Source organism: Notechis scutatus, chromosome Z (genome assembly GCF_049901735.1).
Source record: "Notechis scutatus isolate UNSWTSFEM ecotype Mainland chromosome Z, rNotScu1.2, whole genome shotgun sequence".
Taxonomy (NCBI): Eukaryota; Metazoa; Chordata; class Lepidosauria; order Squamata; family Elapidae; genus Notechis; species Notechis scutatus.
The window spans coordinates 3,318,398-3,339,289 of record NC_142025.1 but is presented as its reverse complement, the minus strand read 5'-3'; the positions used below and the strand labels follow the sequence as shown (position 1 = coordinate 3,339,289).

The 20,892-nt window shown below is 38.2% G+C and overlaps 1 protein-coding gene across 8 annotated transcripts in view; it reads left to right on the top strand.

Annotated features, from left to right (window-relative positions):
* NKTR (natural killer cell triggering receptor) overlaps positions 1-20,892 on the top strand; it is a 44,645-nt gene that overhangs the window by 3,388 nt on the left and 20,365 nt on the right. For 5 of the 8 annotated variants that reach the window (XM_087948373.1, XM_026682982.2, XM_087948374.1 and 2 more), the window contains exons 3-7: positions 1,129-1,203; positions 3,771-3,878; positions 8,482-8,526; positions 10,629-10,716; positions 19,534-19,563. In XM_087948373.1, coding sequence (XP_087804499.1) covers positions 1,129-1,203; positions 3,771-3,878; positions 8,482-8,526; positions 10,629-10,716; positions 19,534-19,563 — 346 coding nt within the window. Of the gene's footprint in view, positions 1-1,128; positions 1,204-3,770; positions 3,879-8,481; positions 8,527-8,827; positions 8,856-10,628; positions 10,717-16,075; positions 16,104-19,298; positions 19,564-20,892 lie in introns of those variants that run through there. The other 3 variants (XM_087948377.1, XM_087948376.1, XM_087948375.1) reach the window with 3 other exon arrangements.

Sequence of the window (20,892 nt, the reverse complement as noted above, 5' to 3'; positions counted from 1 at the left end):
ACATAAATAATACTTTTTCTATTTGGTAAATGTGTTTTATATATTTATTTAATATATGAAACAGAAATGTATCACTTGTGTTTAGATAACTGACATGAAAATATGCTTCTTTCTATAACAGTGTAAACCTTACTCCTTTTAGCTGAAAGTATGGGAATAACTTAAATAAGCATAGCTTCTCATCTCACACAGTGACTTGAGGTATCTTATACAAAATAAAACCAGAAACAAAACAATATACAATAGAAGCAATATTTGATCTGGTGCCTAAGGCATAGGCTAGGAACTGGGCGATTGAGCGTTATAGTCCCAACCATGACAGTAGGCTGAGTGACTTTGGGCCAATCACCAGGAGATGGTGAATTCTATTTCTACTGTGGGCCTCTCTCTCTGTCAAACCCACCTCATAGGTTTGCTGTTGGAGGAAGGAATATTAGGTATATTTTCTGCCTTGAGTTATTTATAAAAATAATAAAGACAAAAAGATACTGTATTGTATTGCATGCCTTCTGCGGAAAGACCAAGCTTGTCACTTTACAGCGCTTGACTTAACAACCATTCATTTAATTATCCTTCAAATTATAATGGCTCTGAAAAAAGTGAATTATGACCAGTTCTTGTACATATTTTGTGTTTAGGTATGTGTATAAGTCACATACATACTTAATCATGGGTATAGGGATTGGAAATAGGTACTAACCAAGATTCCTTTTCTGTTGTTCTACAAATTCTCACTGCAACTTACTTGTTCCGATGTGTTATAAAATTGTTATTTTTGGACTAGGATTATAATTAGAGCACATAAAAATACTTAACCTGGTCATTTGTGGAAAATGAAAGTCATCACTAAGCATTTCTAAGTTCTCTGGTTGTGGCTTTCACTTGTTTTTCCTCTCTTTACTGTAAAACAGAATGTGAGATCATTGCAGTTTCTGTAAGATACATGTGGGTTTGAGAAAGGGCAAGCAGATAAAATTGATTGAAGGTTCATATAAATTGAAAAATGAGAAAACAGTTTTAATTTCCGCAGCACAGTTTAAATTCATGATAAGGTAATCATAAAAAAGCTGCAATAGAGTTTGGCTATTGTAAAAATGGAATGTAATTAAACTTCAATTTATATTCCAGTTGGTCGTATCATATTTCAGCTTTTCTCTGATGTATGTCCAAGGACTTGCAAAAACTTCCTTTGTCTATGCACAGGTACGTCTTGTTAAAAGTTGTGAACTATAATTTTATCGCAATTATGTACCATGACTTTATCTTTGAAGCTACTTGGAAAAGAAACACAAGGTCAGGCATAATGGCTGCCTGTTTCTTTCTTAAATGCCAGAAATTGTGCTTAGCATAATTTGTTACATAAAAAAATATGTAACACGCAGTCTTTTTCAAATTATTAGTTCCTATAGAGTAACATTTCCTTTAGGGCATCAGATGCTTATCGTAGGATCTCTTTTTTGGAAATGTCTGTTAGGAGTGGACAAGCCTGCTACAAAAGTGAACCGTATACAGATAGTCCTTGACTTACAACTGTGCATTTAGTGACCATTTGGAGTTACTACGTCACTGAAAAATGTGACTTATGGTCATTTTGCAGCAATCCCCATGGTCACATGATCAAAATTGAAATGCTTGGCAACTAACTCATATTTATGACGGTTGCAGTGTCCTGGGGTCACATGATCCCCTTTTGCGACCTTCCAACAAGCAAAGTCAATGGGGAAGCCCAGATTCACTTAGCAACCGTGTGATGAACTTAACAACTACAGTGATTCATTTAACAACAGTTTGTAAAAAAAAAAGATGATAAGAGGGCAAAACCCACTTAACAGCTGTCTCACTTAGCAACAGAAATGTTGGGCTCAATTGTAGTTGTAGGTTGAGGACTGCCTATACTCTTTCATTGAGCTTGAACAAAAGGATAAAAATGGAATGTTCTAAGTGTTACTTAGTTATAACTAAATGTTATTTTTGCAGAGTTATATTTGATGCAGACTATCTTTGAAAGTTACAGAGTTGAGCTGTACTGCGATATTGGGCGTTAGTAGCCCTTTTCCCTGCTGATGCTCAAGGGAACCTGGAATTTCATCCGCTCCCAGGAATTTCAACATCCCATCTGTAGTGGGTTTTTTCAGCCCAATCCTAGAGAGAAGCAGTGAGCCAGTGGGAAAATATGATTAATAACAGCTAAATCAGCTTGACTAACATCTTATCAGTGACGTTAAACATTAAAGAGGTGGAACAGCTAGCGAGTAGGAAAAACTTAAGTTGTTTGTGGGGTCCTGATTCCATACAGGTAGTCCTTGACTTACAACCTTACATTTAGTGGCTGTTCAAAGTTCCGATGACACTGGGGAAAAAACTGAAGTTAATAATTGGTTCTCACACTTAACAACCTGCACAATGTTGCCCCCATCACGTGATCAGAATTTAGCCAGCTTCTGACAAGCAAACTCCATGGGGAAGCCAGGCTTGGTAAATGATGTGTGATTCACGTAACAACTGCAGTGATTTGCTTAACAACATTTGGCAAAAATTGGGTGGAGCTCACTTAACACTAAGTCTTGCTTAGCAACAGAAATTCCAGTCCAAATTGTGGTCATGAATCAAGGACTACCTATATCCTTTTTAACATTATTATTATTATTGTTGTTGTTATTCGTCGCACAGTCAGCCAGATGTTCAGACTGGATTGGGCCTTTTTGTCCATCTATCGAGTCCTTCCCAAGGACCTGGCATAGGCAGACGTGGATTTTTGATGGTGTTAAAGGTATTGTTGCAGGATGTCAGCTGTTCCAAGTAAAGTTGGCTTTTGCAATTGACTGATGGTGATTTTTGTCAATGCCGACGGTATCAAGTATATTTGCTGCCCATTTCACCATTCAAGGCAACTCCAAGCACACTTCTCTGGATGGAACGTTTCTATATTGTGACATCCCCACGCCAGGAAAAAAAAAAGCATTGTCAAAGCATCCAACTATGACTTGATAACAGTGAAACATGTCGCCTGTATTTCTGGACAATACTTCATCCTGCTATCCCAAAGGTGCTTTTTCAAAAAACGGTGTTTTTTCTTGAAGATATTTCACTTCTCATCCAAGAAGCTTCTTCGGTTCTGACTGAATGGTGGGGAATGGAAGAATTGTATTCTTTGCATTCATCTGGTTGTTAGAAAGCTGTTGAGGCTACTTGGAGATTACTCTGTGCCCTCAGGGTCAGCTGAATAGTGCAAGTGGGTGTAGAACCTTCTTGGAACTGCTGAAAGGACTGTAGCCTCAATTACTCTGTAACAACCAGATGACTACAAGGAATATAAAAACTTCCATTCCCCACCATCCAGTCAAATTGAAGAAGCTTCTTGGATGGGAAGCAAAACATCGTCAAGGAAAAACCAAAGGAAGGCCAGTTGCCTCTTGAAGAAAGCATCCTTGGGACAACGATGACCCGGATGGCTGAGGATCTTCATAGACCTTCATCCTGCTACTTTAATGAAGTCTTAATTGGCATTAAAAAATGGCTTCCCTCTGTATTTAGCTCCTGGTACTGTAGTAGTGTCTTCCATTTGGAACAGAAGCTCTGCCAAATGTAGGTGATTATTTAGAAGTCATGCTTGTCCAGCTATGTGCTGGAGATACAACTGGACACATTTGTGGCATTATCACCACCTATGGCTTTAAGTGACGTGAGACCAAGTTGTTGACTCATTCGTCTCTTTTTGACATCATGGCTTGTAAGACTGCTGAGAACTTACATATGTTTCCTCCATATAGGTGAAAAGGGAATTGGGAAAACAACTGGAAAAAAGCTTTGCTACAAAGGTTCAACTTTCCATCGCGTGGTTAAAAGCTTCATAATTCAAGGCGGAGATTTTAGCGAAGGTAGATGAAACGACCTAACCTTAATCTATCACCCCAAATTGGAGGTTTCCGTTGTAATTAAAAGGTTGCCCAAATTTATCAGTTGCCTGCAAAAAGTATTATGAGGTGTTTGAATCTATATCTAGAGTAAATGATCCTTTTTTCTTTTCTGGAAAAATAAATAGATTAGATATGTTGTTAGCTCTCATATTACATTATAAGAATGGTAACTTTAAGGGCAGGTTATATTATATCTGGAATTAAACCACTAGTTTTTTAAAAGGCATTCTAATTAGAGTTTTATATAAGGTAAAATCCTATCCCCATCTGATTCTAAAATTTAGCCTGAATATTATTGTTGTTGTTGTTGTTGTTGTTATAATATGTAGTAGTTAATCAACCTACTGTAATGGAGCCTGCTTTTTACAGTTGCAGGTCATGATGGCCATTAAGTGGAGCACCCCACGTGATCGCCTTGCTTGCGACTGCCCCATCCTTGCTTTCCTCAATCCAGTCATTAAACAAACGTGTGGGTGCAATGCAGCCCCTGCCCTGACCTCCCACAGCCCCTGAGACACCCCTTGCCCTGCTTTCTGCTCCTTGGGGTCCCTTCCCACCCCACTGAGTCCCATACCCTTACCCTGCATCTCCTATCATGCGCTTATCTCCCAAAGATCTCCAGAGCTTAGGTCAGGGAGGCGAAGCAAGCCAGTCTGTTGATGAACCATGTAGTGCAATCCCGAAAATGACTCCCATTTTCTGAACGACCACAATTCAGTGTGGCCTCCCTGAAAATGGTGTCCGCTTCCAAGATCACACCACACAGCCCAGCAACACAGCGGTCTGTCCTTCTTTCCTGATCTGAGTTCCAGTGATTGTTGGAAGGAAGTGAGGAGGACAGTGTGTAGGAAGCAGCCCCAAGGCCTGTGGGGATTTTGTAGAGGAGTGATAATTTGGGAGAGGGGGTGTCACTGCAGCATCTCTGCAGTTGGTTGTAAGGTAAAGAACTAGAACAGTGCTGCAGCAACCACAACTTCAGGACTGGATTGTAGTAGCTTTTTTGCAGGTCCACTGTATTTTGAACAGTTACTAGACAACCGGACGTAAGTCAAGGGCCAGCTGTACAGGTAGTCCTTCACTTGCAACAGTTTGCTTGGTGACTGGTTCAAAGTTAAATCTGCCCTGAAAAAAGTGATCTATGTCCATTTTTCACACTTACGACCATTAAAGCATCCCAATGGTCACGTGATCAAAATTCAGGCGCTTGCCAACTGACTCATGTTTATGACAGTTGCAGTGTCCCCGGGGTCATGTGATCCCCTTTTGTGACCTTCTGACAGGTAAAGTCAATGGGGAAGCCAGATTCAAGGTTGACTCAGACTTCCATCCTTCCCAATGAGGGCCCAGATTGTTGGGGGCAATATGCTGCCTCTGTAGACTGCTTGGAGAGCGCTGTAAAGCATTGTATATAAGTCTACAAGTCTAAGTGCTATTGCTGTTGCTATTGTTAGCTGGCATGCATGATTAATCATGAATGCTTAATTTAGTCATTGCTACAAAATGTACACACACCCTGTGCAAGTCTTACTTAAATGTAAAGAGAACGTCCCTAATGCTAAGAGTTAATGTGAGATCAAATCCTTATAGGAAGCAGCTATAAAAAGAGGAGAGAAAAAAAGATTTTGAGAAGACAAACTAAGTGTTGCTTTCCCAGCCTGTTCCAAAAACCGCAGCTTAATTTTTTTCCTCTCGGGACCAAATCTGGCATCTTCACAGACACTGTTTTGTGTTTCCCTATTTGTGTAATCTCTTAAAGATAAAATGAGAGGGAGATGTAGTTTTCATGGGTTGTTTGCACACGTGCCAAGATAGTGTTGTTTTTAGGGAGGATTCAATTAGACTTATCTCAAAGTTAACAATGAACGGTGCAATTTCAATAAACAGCAGCCAAGATGTACTTGAGGAAATTCCTTTCCTAAATAACAGATGGCTCTTGGTTAGTGCAGTTAATCAGTCCCATAAATTGGTTGCATTATTTGGATTACATTTCAAACCATTCATTTAGTGGCTGTGTGAAGTTACAATGGCACTGAATAAAGTGACATGACCATTTTTCACACAACCTTTGTAGCATCCCCATGGTTACATGACTAAAATTACGATGCTTGGCAGCTGTCTCATATTTATGATGGTTGCAGTGTCATGTAATTCCCTTTTGCGACCTTCTGACAAGCAAAGTCAATGGGGAAGTCATATTCACTTAACAACTATGCTGCTAACTTAACAACTGCAGCGATTCACTTAACAACTGTGGCAACAAAGGTCATAAAATGGGGCAAAACCTAACAACTGTCTTGCTTAGCAAATGCTTGGCTCAAGTGTGGTCATAAGTTGAGGACTACCTGTGTTCAAAGTGACATTTCTATGGAAAATATATGTAATTATTCCATCTTGATGAAGATAGGCAATTGAGTATTTTAAGCATAAATATGTATATGTTTGTTTATGAAATAGTGCAGAACAATAATAGAGTTTAAAGTATACATGTAGTCCTTGCCTTATCACTGGTCACTTAGCAAACTTTTAAAGTTACAACTTACCTGTAAAGGGGGACTTGCGACCCATATCCTAAGTCCCAGGGGTCAGCCTTCCCACAGTCACGTGATCACAACAAAACCCCATTTGGCAATAGCACTTAAAGGACTTATATACCATTTCACAGCTCTTTACAGTGCTTTAAACCACTTTACTCTAAGTCGGGTCACCAACCTTTTGGCTCTCAGGGACCACCAAACACATAATTTTAAATCCCGTGGACCACTAATATGAATTTTGACCGATGGTGGCTTGCTGACGTTGGTGACCAAAGGGCCAGTTTTGTGACTACTGTAGCTCTGGAATATGGGACCAACTTTCCCACAAATATCAGCAACCCACCCCGGGGTGGATTTCTCTTCCCCCGCCGTTGGTCTTATCTTCCAGTTCTAGCTTGCATGGCTCTACTCAAGGTAAGGTTTGCGCTCGGCTGAAGGGTGGGGGCCAGCGGGTGGGCGGGCCATATGGGGGGGTGCAACTTTGTGTTCCCGCACAGCCTGGATTAATTGCTTTGGGGGAAGTGCTTTGGGGGGACGGACATTTCTCTGCAGACCACCAACATTTTCTCATGGACCACTAGTGGTCCCCGGCCCACCAGTTGACGACCACTGCTCTAAGTTTATAGGGTCAGCCTTTTACTGCCAACAATCCGAGTCCTCATTTTACCAACTTCAGACCGATGGAAAGCTGAGTCAACCTTGAGACCTGTCAGGATTGAACTCCTGGCAGTCAGCAGTGAGTTAACTGCAATACTGCATTCTAACCATTGTGCCACCAGGGTTCTTATAAATTGCATTCAGTTACAACGTACCTGAAAAAGGGGACTTAAGGCCCATATAAGTTCCAATTGTCCAGCAATCACATGATCACAACACCTCTCTTAAGGCAGCATTCCACAGTCACAGCATTTTAGAACAGTTTTGCTGAAAACCAGCGCTTTCAATTTTTAGCCAGGCCATCGCTCATGCTTATGACTGCCACATTCACTTAATGGCCACAGTATTCTCTCTTACAACTGCCACAACAAACAATAGACCCTAATGGGGTGTGTCTGTGACCATTTGCTACAGCCAACTCACCATCAGCAGTTCGCCAGAGGACAACTCACCGTGGGACAAGAGTTACTCTAATATCAAAGAAATGGTGGAATCGAATAATTAAAGAATTGATACAAAAGGAGGGACAGAATGAAATGGGAACGGCAAAAATTAAATCATTTATTTATTTTAAATAGTTAATTAGAATTGTACCGGAATAGTGAGTTAACTGGTGAGTTGGCTGTGGCAAGTTGTCCCATTTTGCTAATGGACAGGCTCTGTTACGGTCATTTGTTGAGGACTCTGTACGTGCTGTTGATATCTAAAGTGTACCTGTTACCACCTGCACTCAATTACCTTAATTGTGAACTACTTGTAATTTAAACTTACGAATTTCACTGAGCCTATTTTCAATTCCTCTCTGGTAGACATGCTATGTGATAAGTGAAATTATTTAGTGCTACAGGTAGTCCTCAACTTACGATAGTTTGTTTAGTGACGGTTCAAAGTTACAACAGCACTGAAAAAAAAAAGTCTTATGACCATTTTTCACGTGACTGTTGCAGTATCCCCATGGTCATATGATCAGAATTCGGATGCTTGGCAACTGACTATTTATGATGGTTGCAGTGTCCTGGGGTCACGTGATCCCCTTTTGCAACCTTCTCACAAGCAGAGACACTGCAGAAGCCAGATTCACTTAACAACCCTGATGGTAACTTATCAGCTGCAGTGACTAACTTAATAACTGTGGCGAGAAAGGTTATAAAATGGGGCAAAACTCACTTCTGTCTTGCTTAGTGACAGAAACTTTGGACTCAATTGTGTTCGTAAGTCAAGGTGTACCTAAAATTGCAACTTACCTGTATTTTAAAATCAGGAATCTTGCAGGCTCCACTGCTAATTTTTCATTGGTAAAAACATACTATGTGACTAATTAAATTATTTAGCTGCATTTTCCAGGATTTAACATTCTACGTTCTTAACACTAGGTAACGGAAAAGGGGGCGAATCTATTTATGGAGGATACTTTAAAGGTAAGCTCCAAGCAGTTATTATAAACCTCCGTGGCTTCAGCTTTGCAAATTCCAATTTCAGCTTTTCATAACCAGGTTTATATAGTTCCTCTTGCATGAAAGTATAATATTGCATGGATATTCTCTGTGTGCATGAGAGTTTTAAAAGTCTTAAGACTGTAAATGTTAGCGTTAACAGTCAACATTTATGGCGGCAATTGTAGTGGTTAAAACTTGACTTCAGCATGGAGGCTAGCCAACTTGATTCATGCCAACTCCTGTCTTCCTGCCTAAAACTGTCAACATATTCTTTTGTTTATAGAGAATGTGATCTTTTGCAAAATGAAAAGGTAAGACACAAAAGCTCAACACAAATTCAAACTGTTTCCCTACACCCTTCCTAATAAATCTCTGGTCGGCTGTTAATGAATTTGTGGCTGGGTCCATGTAGCTTTGGAGAGGAACCCCAAAAATAAGTTTGAGAGGCCCAAGATGGCCTTGGGTTTGGAACAAGACGTCCTTGGGATGTCACCTACTTGTTTTTCAACTCAGGTGCTCCTTCCCTTTCCCTGCCCTTTTCGAAGTTTGTATGTGTCTTCTCAATTATTTGGGCATGTTTTAAAAGTGATGGATTTTAATCAGACTCAAAACAGTTTTTCTTGTTAGGTTGGTTCCAAATACATCTTGAACATACTTAGGTAGAATAACCTTTTCTAAATGAATTGCTTTGTACAAAATAGCATTCTAAATAAAAGTGCTTAATCATAGAATACAACAGCAATTATTCTTCTGTTCTTCTGCCAATCTGTATTGTAAAGGTTTTTGGTTCTTCTAAGATTTTGAATTGGGTAAGTATAACTGTCCTGGTATTGTACAGTTACAGCTTTTAATAAAATTCAGTTAAAGCTGCCAGTAGATTCTGTAATCATCAGTCAAAACAGCATGTTGTAAAATGAGATTTTTCCACAGTGAAACTGAAAGAAATCTACGTGATGTTCTCATTTTGTTGATGGCTGTTGTTTGTAGTTGAGAATTAGCTTAAGAAACAAATCATAATTTAACTACTGATAGAACATTTGTAGCTCAGGGTTGAACTGCGGGGTCCCTGGTGCTCTCTCAGCTTGAGACATTTTGTGACCCAACTAGGTAACATCATCAGTGCTAGAAAGGAGTGGGCTTCTAGCTTCTAACATTCATGATGTTACCGAGTTGGGTCATGAAACGTCTACCAGAAAACTACCAAGCTCAAAGAGAGCCCCAGGATGCCACGTAATTAGTTCAATTACTTTTGTGAAGGAGTCGAAGTGGTTTCTCTGTCCAGATCAAATAAAGAGGGTTTTTTGTTGTAGAGGATTCTGTGTTTTCTGATCCAACCCCAACTTTTTTTGCATGCTGGTGATTTTTAGCCTATGGATTTCTGGAGAAAATGCTTCGGAATTGTTCTTACCTTATTGCCAGTCAGTTAACATTAAGGAAGTATCTACACTGGTGTTTCTCAACTTTGGCAAAGCTAAGATATGCAGGCTTCAACTGCCAGAATTCACCAAGGCTGGCTGAGGAATTCTGGGATTTGAAGCCCACACATCTTAAAAGGTGCCAGGATTGAGAAGCACTCATCTACACAGATTTTAAAAAACAAAACAACAATCTCAAGGCTTGTTGTCTTTTCACAAAGGAAAATTGAACTTCCTTAGTGCTCTGATTTCATGGAGACGTTCACTGAAATGCAAGTTCTCTCTTAACTGTGGTTGGTTGATGGTTGTGCCAAAGGAATATATATTTAGTTCCGTGGAACTGCATGTGTGATCTGCTTATTCTGCAACCAGAGGGAATGTATTTCAACAGCAGGGCTGAAGAAATCTCTGCAATGTTGAAGAACAGCCAGAGATCCCACAAAAGCGGTGAACAAAATGGTAAAGTGGCTTGTAATACCGAAACTTCCGAATATTCTCAATTAAATGCTGCTCAACGATTGCTTGCGTGCAAACTGTCTTTCTAATGGCATAGATTGTTTTTGAGTTTTTACTGAAAAATGGGATAATTCTTCATGATTGATACTTGGAAAGGGTCTAAATGCCAGGGGAGGCTGATTTGTCTCTGCTTTGTCTCCTCTTTTGAAACAGATGAAAACTTTATTTTGAAACACGACCGAGCCTTTCTTTTGTCAATGGCAAACAGAGGGAAACATACGAATGGTTCCCAGTTTTTCATGTAAGTAAACTTCATTTGAGAGTTGTGTTTTCTTAAAAGCCCAATCACTGTTCATAAGAAAGATGGTATTGCCAAAATATTTACTCAGAGGACAGGAACTGAAAGGCAGATGTCTGCTTTTTACCAATGAAAGGCAATTATTTGGTTTTCTAGATACAGTGCTGATTTTAAATTCATTAGCTTTGCATGGTCCCTGCCAGAATATAAAGGCATTATCTTAAATTATTTATTATTCATGTTCTCTTACAAAAATCTCTCGAGGTGAATATCGTATCTCAAATTCTGAAAAGCTGATTTCAGGCATTTTCTTTCGTGAAAGCAGTGAATTCATAGCTTTTATCTGCCATCAATTCCCAGACCCCAAAGGGGTGTAGAGATGGTTTGGGTAGAGAGATCACACACATTTTCTTTTAACACATGAAAGGTGAAGATGGTTGCCATCTTAATGTTGCAATGGGACACAGCCATCTTTTAGACATGCACTAGTTCCAGTGAGGAAAACCTCTTGAATATGTTTGAAGTTGGTCTAATAGAAAATACAGGTGGTCCTTGACTTAACAACCATTCATTTAGTGACAGTTCAAAATTACAACGGCACTGGAAAAAAAATAACATGACCATTTTTCATACTTACGGCCGTTGCAATATCTCCACAGTCACATGATTAAAATTTGGATGCTTGACGACTGGTTCATATTTATGACGGTTGCAGTGTTCCAGGATCATGTGATCCCCTTTTGTGACCAGCAACATCAGTGGGGAAGCCAGATTCACTTAACATCTGTGTTACTCACTTAATAACTGCAGTGATTCACTTAACTGTGGCAATAAAGGTCATAAAATGAGCAAAATTCACTTAACTGTCTTGGTTAGTAACACAAATGTTGGGCTCAGTTGTAGTTATGAGTTGAGAACTACCTGTATAATCATCTACAGGCAGCCCTCAACTTACAGCTGGCCATTTAATGATGGAGCCTCCCAGAGCTACTTAAAATCCATTTTTGGAGTTATGACAGACACATGCAAACATACACACAACACACACCATGTTATATGACTGTAATTTGCATGCTTGCAACCAGCTTTCTTATGTATGGCTCTTTGCAGCATCCCAAAATCATGTGACTACATTTCTACTCATCTTTGCCAGTTTCTGGCATCTGCTTCTGGTTTCTGGCAAAAATTACCTCTTAGGTGAAAATGGATTCACTTAATGACCACTGCATTTGCTTAATGACCGTTGTGAAAAAAAGCTTGTAACTTCACACCTAGTAATGTGATGCCTCAACTTACAACCCTAATGATTTATGGCTGTAATTCCAGATTTAATTACAGTTGTAATTCCAGATTCAATTACGGTTGTAATTCAAGGGCTACCTGTATAATAAAAGTTTATTTTGACCAGTGTTAATTTACACATAGCCAGGTACAATGTAATTTTAACATTTGTGAAGATTCCATATTAATTTTTGCTCGCATTTTCTGTCCCTTTGAAAATCTTGCTAGAGTGGTAGAGTTATGTATTTGAGGAATTTGGTTACAAAACTTATTCCGAATTTTTAATTTTGTTAGCAAGAGGTACCTGTTAAAGTGAATTTAACCTGTTGTACTCCAAGTGATTTTGCTGGATTTTATCAGAATCTGTGGTTCAACATTCTCTCTTTTCCTATTCCTCCACCTATATTCCAGTATCAGCATTTAAAAAAACACAAGCTGTATTCATTTCATCTTGTGTTTAAGACAAGACAACTTGGATTTTTGGTATTTGATGAATTTTGGTTGTTACTGATTTCAAGCATGTTTAATAGAACTCCTGTCCTGGTTGCTATATATGATGTTTTTTCCCGCTCAAGTTTGCCATCTTTCTTGATAAGAATGAATGGTGCTTCGTTACCTTCTTAAAGGGATCACTTCTCTAGAAGATTAAATTAAAAAGAGGTCTCTGCCATTATTGAATAATGTTCAGATAAGAGGTATATTTAGCTTACTTCCTAAGGAATGTCCCCAAAATGGAAAATCAATATAAAATTGGAAATAACTTTTACCTCATTAGGAAGGTAATGCAGGTTTATAGAGATTTCTGTGGTCTCATTTGGCAGACAGATGGCTTCCCTTATGCTTGAGATTGGCATGAATTAGACATATAGTAGAAAATAAAAGTAATTTGTTAACTCTTCCATACTTTTTTCTAGTTTTCAAACTTTTCTGAACTAGTAAAGTACAACTTTGATATGGATCATGAAGCTAATGGGCTCTAAAGTTTATTTAATATTACACGGCAGTATTTACAAGAGCACTTGATTAATACAGCTGATTATTTATTAAGTTTTTATGGCTTCCATCTCCCTTACAAGGTGACTATACTACTTACAATTTAGAAAAACACATTAAGACTTATATCTTACAGACTCACTTTTAGCAATAAAAGGTGGTGCCAGCAACTTGTTATATATTGTAGTATAACTTTAAATTCTGTACAGTCCTGTGTAAGATAAGTTTAACAGTAGTTATGGGGAGATAGATATGCCCTCTTTAATAATTTTAATATAATTGTTACAATTAATAGTTATTTGGTGAAAGAAAGACTAAATAAGTGAAAATGCAGCTGATGTAAGATAATCATGTTCTGCCATGACAGACTTTTAAGTTGTATTCAAACTCAAATAAGAGCAATATTACAGGTTCAATAAGTTTACAGCTTTTTGTGCAAAAGTAGGATACAGCTTTTGTCCCTTGCAAATTACTGCTAGTCCTTGACTTATAATCATTCATTTGGCGACCATTCGAAGTTACAGTGGCACTATAAAAAGGGACCATTTTAAAACTTTTAAACAACTGTTGCAGCATCTCACTGGTCACATCAGAATTTGGATTTTTGTCAACTGGCATATACTTATGATGGTTGCAGTGTCACAGGGTCGTGTGATCCCTTTCTGCGACCGTTTGACAAGCAAACCCAATGGGGAAAACCAGGTTCACTTAACAACTGTGTGACTAACTTAACAATTGCAATGATTTGCAATGATTTGCTTAGCAACGGTGGCAAGAAAGGTTACAAAACGGGGCACAATTAATGGCTGCCTTGCCTTAGCAAAAAAAAAGTGGGGGGGCTCATAGTGATCATAAGTGTTTATTATTATAAGCGTTTATAAGCGGCTGAAATTTAAAGAGCCACCTAGGTGTTCACCCTACTTAGCAACATCTTGAGGTGCACCAAGACCTTTCATAGGGAAGGGCTTAAGCAATATTGCAAGGAAAAAAATTACAATATTTCTGCTCGTGGACTGAATTTTTAGGATGCCACTGCCAATCTACAAAACAAGTTGAGAAGCAATAGAGTTTGAAATAAGGTATATATTGTAAGAAATAAAAGTTATGGTACAATGCAATGCTCAGGACAGGTTTTCTGGAGCCAGGAAAGTAACTCATAGAAAACTGACGGCAGAAAAAAAGACCCAGTGATCCATTTGAGAGTTTTTTGTGTGTTTTTGTTGCGCTTTTAGTTTCATTTATATCTTTACTTTTACTTTTTTATTTTATTGTTATTATTATTTATTTATTTAATTTTTGTTGGATGATGGACACGTGTTTATCCCAAGCATGTTGAAACTCAGTTAACTGGTGATAAAATAGGTGAGGATAACGGCTTAGAAGACAGTGATTTTTTTTTTTTTTTTGTGCTGCTGACCGTATCTCCTCTCTGCCCCCCACCCTCAGGCACACCCAAATATTAACATTTGTACTGCAAACTGCGGTTGGTTGAAACGGCCCATCATATATGTGGTTGACATTTTCTTTTTCAGTTGTAAATATTTTGGAACAGTTTTTCATCTTTTTCTAATGTGACTAGGAAGGATGGATGGGGAGAGAGAGAGAGAAAGAGAGAGAGAGAGAGAGAGAGATGAGGTTTCTGATTATTCTACCCTAGGATATTTAAGGTTTTCTTCAGCTTTGTTACTTTTCGGTTTTAAGTTCTGGGGTGGGGTGGAATTCTAAAAATTGATGGAATTCAAAGGTTATTGAACTGCACATGCTTGGGATTATTTCAATTGAAAAGTTGCTGCAAAAAAAAAGTATCTCTTTGCATAATTTTCTTACACCTTTAACCTGAATTTTTTGTGTGTCATAAATTGTTTCTTAAATAAAGTATATGAGCCCTGTGGGAGTCTGCTGATAGGTGCAAATGAAACATGAATCAAGTGGTTGAAGCATTCAAACCACGCCAGGCCTGTTTAAAATGAGAGCTTTCACTTAACTAATCCCAGCGATTATCTTGATTTGTGAAAAGAATGGTATAACACACCCACATTTATTATAACCATATGATTTCTGATCTCCCTAGCATTTACATGTGGGTCGAAAGCTTTACGTTACTGATTTTTTCTGGCCTGTTAACAACCCAAAGCATCACCAAGATTAATCCTGCCTGCAATGCAGGGCTTATTCCTGGCCATGCTGGAAACCCAGATAATTCCTGCCTTTATTGATATTTATGTAGTGCTTTGATTTGTGGAAGGACTTTTTAAAATGAGTGTCCCTCCCCAACCCTTTTCTGAGTATAAGTCCTTTCAGTACAGTTAGCCCTCAATGTAACAACTGATCATTTAGTGACCGTTCGAAGTTGAAAAAAAGGGACTTATGGCCCTTTTTCACATTTATGACAGTTGCAGCATCCTCGTCATGTGACCAGAATTCAGACACTTGGCAACCAACTCATATTTATGACGATCGAATGTCCCTGTGGGGGGGGGGGTCATGTGATCCCCCTTTTGCAACTTTCGGACAAGCAAAGTCAATGGGGAAGCCAGATTCGCTTAACAGTCTCGTGACTTAATTTAACAACGGCAGTGATTTGCTTACCAGTTGTGGCAAGAAAGTTGTAAAATGGGGCAAAATTCACTTAACAATTGCCTTGCTTAGCAACGTAAAAGTTGGGCTCAGTTGTGGTCATAGGTCGAGGGCTACCTGTAATCTTTTTGTAACACAAACAAATCGCTCTAGTAACTTTACACATGTCATCATAACTTGCATGCAACAAGTCTAGGCAAACGACCAATGATTTGCTGGACAGAGAATTTTAATTGAGTCTTTTTTTTTGTAGTGACTCTTCAGTGCAAAAACTAATCCTATTTCTACTGGTATAAACCCTGAACCCTAAACAAACAAAGGTGAACATAAAGAAAATTTAGAGCTCTATTTTTTTTTTAAAGTGACCTTGGTTTTGCATACACATAGAAAATTGCATTCAGCTGAAACGCAGAAAAAAAAAAGTACTTAAAAGCTGTATTAAACATAGTCTCAAGTTTGTTTGGAATTGTACTACAATTTATTTCTTGCCATTTTTGTGTAAAATTTACAGAAACAGTGTTACATCGTGCGCTCCAAAGGTAATGTCTCATTCCTCTAAGGCTGTGTTCTTTCTTTCTCGCTTTCCTTCTTTCTCCCTCTCCCTTCCCCTCCTTTTCATTTTCTCCTTTCTGTCTTTCTTGTCTTTTTTCTGATCATATGTGAATTGAATCTTGTGGTGTTCTCCCCGGGGTTGAGAAAGAGAGAGACCTTCTTTATAGCCCTAATTCAGGATAAACCATGCAAAAATTCTTACTAATTATAGAAGTAACTTTTTTCAGTTTCATCCCAAACTTTTGAAATACAATTTTTTCAGTCATTTTTCTATAAGCGGGGGTGGGGGTTAAGGGGGGGGATGGCTTTGAAAAAACAAAGAATGCCTAGATCAGTAGTTGATATGTTTCTGCAAACTATTATCAAGGGGTTAAATAGTTAAAATGATCGTAGTTGGTTTATACCCACCAGTTTAAATAATCATACTTTGAAATTGGTATTTCAATAATATTAAATGCAAAGGTTTGAGTAAGCTGTTTTACACCCACCAGTTTAAATAGCGTATTTTGAAACAAGTATTTCAGTAATATTACATGAAAAGTTCTGAGCTTATAACAATACACTTCTATTTTGGAGGAAGACAATAGGTAAGGTATAGTTAAGAATGCTTGCTATTAATGCTGTTCAAACGTTTTTTTTTCTTTCTCCCTGTTTTTCTGAAAATGCTTTGTGTTTGAATAAAGACAATGATCCAAAGTATCTTTATGATGAAAACTAGTAAAAATATTTCAAAATTGATGGATACTTTAATTTAGAACTGGGGGTGTTTACAGTGATTCTCAATCTTATTAGCCTCTTGGTAATTTTTTCTAATTCTGGATTTCAGTTCAGTCACTTTGGTTGTATTTAAATTACACAATTCTGTTCATGTCCTCACCAGATTCAGGTTGTTTTATAGAAAGGGGAACTGAGGCTGAGTGAACCTGCTGAGATCTCCCCCCTCCCCCATACTTGGGTCAGAAATAACATTTCAGTTTATGGACCTCGATTACAAGTATTTAATACGTATCTATATATTTAATTCCCCTATTTAGTTCATACATATGAAATTCACTGCATACATAGTCTATGCAATTAGGCTTAGCCATAGCAATAACACATTTAACAGCCACATGCCAGCAAGCTAACGCTTAATATTTCTACTCCACATTTTCGAATATTCTTTAGTGTTTGGAACACATAAAATGATTCTTCTTCTGTATGTTCGTTCCTCTGAAGACATAAGGCTATTCCAACAGAATAACACTGCTTAATCTTTTAGATGACTTAAGAAAGATCATGCTTGCCTCCCCGTCCTCATTTCATTCCCGACAGATTTTGCTGTTTTCTCTTTGCAAAAAAGGAATGATAATAATAAGAATTCGCATTTCTGCTTCCTGAATCAAATGCCCTAATGGGCCCCGTGTTCTTTATTCATTTTAAGAGCTAAAAGAGCCAGGCAGCTGCGTGTTGATCCTTGCCTGTTTTCGTGTCTCTCGAGGCTTGAGAGCAGATGGGTCAAACAGAATAACAGAGCTAGAAAAAGACCCTGGAGGTCTTCTAGTCCAACACCCTCAAGCAGGAAACCCTGTAACATTTGAGACAGATGTCTGTAGAGACTGCCCTGCCCGCGTTGACTTGATCAGCAAATAATTCTGTTAATTTTTCTAGCTTTGCAGAAAGGAATAGTAGGTAAGTTGCCTTACTGACCACGGGCCCTGAAATAATCACCCCCTGTATGCGCAGGGTGAGAGCCCAGTCGGAAAACGAGATCTGACCAACAATATTTGTAAAATTTTCAAAACAACAAGGTCATGTTTGCGGCTGATGAGACTCACATTGTGATTGTATCTAGAGGGGATCTGCTAGTAAGGTACATTCTGTGGTATTTTGAGCGAGCACATATCAATACAGCAATAGGTACTCTTCTACTTATGACTGGTTGCTTAGCCGCTCTTCAAAGTTGTGACAGATTCCAAAAAAGCATTTATGGCCCAGATTGAAAGTTCTGACAGCTACCCCCCCGCCCCCAATCGCATGATCATATTTTGGGCACCTGGCAACCAACTCCCATTTATTGGGTCCCATGCTCACATCACCATAATTTACATTTTTTTTGGCAGAAACTGGTGTTTTATATTGCCTTCAGGCAAAAGAAATTGGCCATTTCAGACTGTCTTACTTAGCAACCGAAATTTTGGGCTCGATTGTGACCGTAAGTTGAGGACTACCTGTGCTTTGGATATAATGTCCATCCTTAATACCATTAGATTTTCCTCAAGTTAAAATGATCCAGGGAACAGTTGCTGAGTTCTGAGACTCAAAAAAAGTAAATGATTGATACCCTACTTGAAAGAATGAAAATTCAATAATAATGTGTACTTTGGATTGCTTCCTTCCATCAAAGGTAGGCATTGCAAAAAAAAAAAAGAGAGACTTATTTTCAACAGACATTTGCAAAAACACACCAGGACAGAGGCATTTTCTGTGGTAACTTCAATAGACACTTTCTGATAAATCAAGTAGGTAGCCACGATGTTGTCTTCGAAAAACAATTCCTTCCCCTAACAAATAAACAGCCCACTAATTCCTCTTTGCAGATTGTCAATAGATTATTGTTTCAAAGGTTCCATGTATTTTAGCCTAGGAGATAAAATCACAGAGAGATATTCTTAAAGCCACAACAACCATACATGATATTTCAGATTTGCAGTCAATGTGATTGAATTTATTTTTCAGTAGATAAGTATATGATTGGAGGCTTTGCCATGCCATAAGCTTAACATTCTGACTTTGTTTGGGATTGTAATTTAACATTATCATCCCCTACCCACTCACTCGTAGAACGAGCAGTGGCTTTTTTATTCTTGAAACACAGGCTGCAAAAAAGGCATAAAAACCTCTTTACTCTAAAGTTTGACAGGTCATCAGCTATTTTCCAAAGCTATGAATGATTCTGTGTGGCTTTGCTGACTTAGAAAAACAATTGGAGGACAAGTTGGTTTGAAACTATTATGTACTATTGTATGCCTAATACATTTTTACTTTAAAGAATGTGGTTTTGTGCAGTAACAAACATATTAGCAGCCTCTAATTTATTGTGTACTGTTGCCAACATCCAAACTGTAATTGTGAGTATTTCAAATGCGAGTGAATCCATGGTTCAGTTGGTAAAATAGAGACACTATCTACACTATTAGCATTTAATTTTAATCAAAAATGAAATTCAAGTGTAGAATTATATTGTAGTATATGACAAAAGGTGATACATTTTCTGAGTTTAATACCAATAAGTTTATCTATTAAATTAACAGCTATGTTTTTTTCTTCCCTTACTTTTATTTTATTTTACCTGCCATTCTATCTTTTTGCTTCTTCAACTGAAAATCTGATTTGCCCTCCAACAATAAACGTCTTGTGTATATTGATGTTGAACAGAACTACGAAGCCTGCTCCTCACCTTGATAGGTAAGCACCCCCCATTCCTTCCTGTTAGGAACTTTACATTAGTCTTAACAAAACTAGTCTGTATTCAACTTGAGTTTTGTTTTTTTTGCCATCCTATCACAAATTTATGGCAAGCATTGTCTGGGGGGCGGGGGGGTGAGCTTGGAAGAATGAAACCAGAAAAGATTGAAAAAATCTCTTTTATCCAAAAAGAGGCAGGTTGTCTAGTGGTTAAGGTACCTTGCTGGAAGCCAAAAGATTGTTTAATTTAGTCCCTCCTTAGGCATCAAAGCCAGTTGGATGATTTGAAACCAATTGCCAGAAGATGGTGAGTTCTAGTCCTGCCTTAGGCATGAAAGCCAGTTGGTTGACTTTGGGCCAATCATGAGGAGATGGTGAATTCTAGTCCTGCCTTAGCCATGAAAGCCAGACTGGGCTAATCTCTCTCTCAGCCCAACTCACCTCACAGTTTGTTATTATGAGGAAAATAGGAGGAGTTTGCATTATTAGGAATGTTTGCTGACTTGAATTATTTATAAAAAATAATAAACATGGGACAGAAATAAATAAATGAGAATGAGAAAGGCACCAGATTCATAAAACCCCTAGTGTGGATAAAACCTTCCTTGGGGGTGATGTGTTCTTTGTAAAAATAATAAAGGTGGGATATAAATAAATAAACTAATATTGATAATTATTGGATTCTGGGATTGATTAGGTTTATAAACTGCCTCACTATGAAGGTTCCAGTTCAAAGTATGACATCCATGGTCCTGAATACAAATAAACATTCTTCATTTAATCTAATTTCAGGTCCTTAGTTTCTAAGTTTGCAGGGATACAGTTATTTAACCCACCCTTTCCATCAATTATCCCAGTCATCCCAGCTCCAGCAAAAGTGGTGGAAAGATTTCTGTTTTGCTTGTTTGTTTTCTCTTTAAAAGGGAAATAAAGAGATTTTTTTTAAAAAAGAGAAAAAGCAAAACCTGAATCACTATTGGTAGATTGGGAGAGGGGACTTTACCACCATTACTTTTTTTGTCTCTTCCCCAAGAGCCAGTTGGGTGTATTGACAACAACAGAGAAAACTGCTTTTTTTGCAAGTCTTCATTTTAAGTGCCACAAAAAAGAAAAATTAACCTGAGGGAGTTAATTTCATCCATAGCAAAAGTAGGTTATGCTGGGGGCTAAATGTAAATTGGCCATTTGGACAATTAAAGGTAGTTCTCAACTTACAGCCATTCATTTAAGTTACAACAGCTCTGAGAAAGTGACTTGTGACCATTTTTCACTCTTATGACCGTTGTAGCATCACCATAGTCACATCATCAAAATTGAGATGCTTGGCAA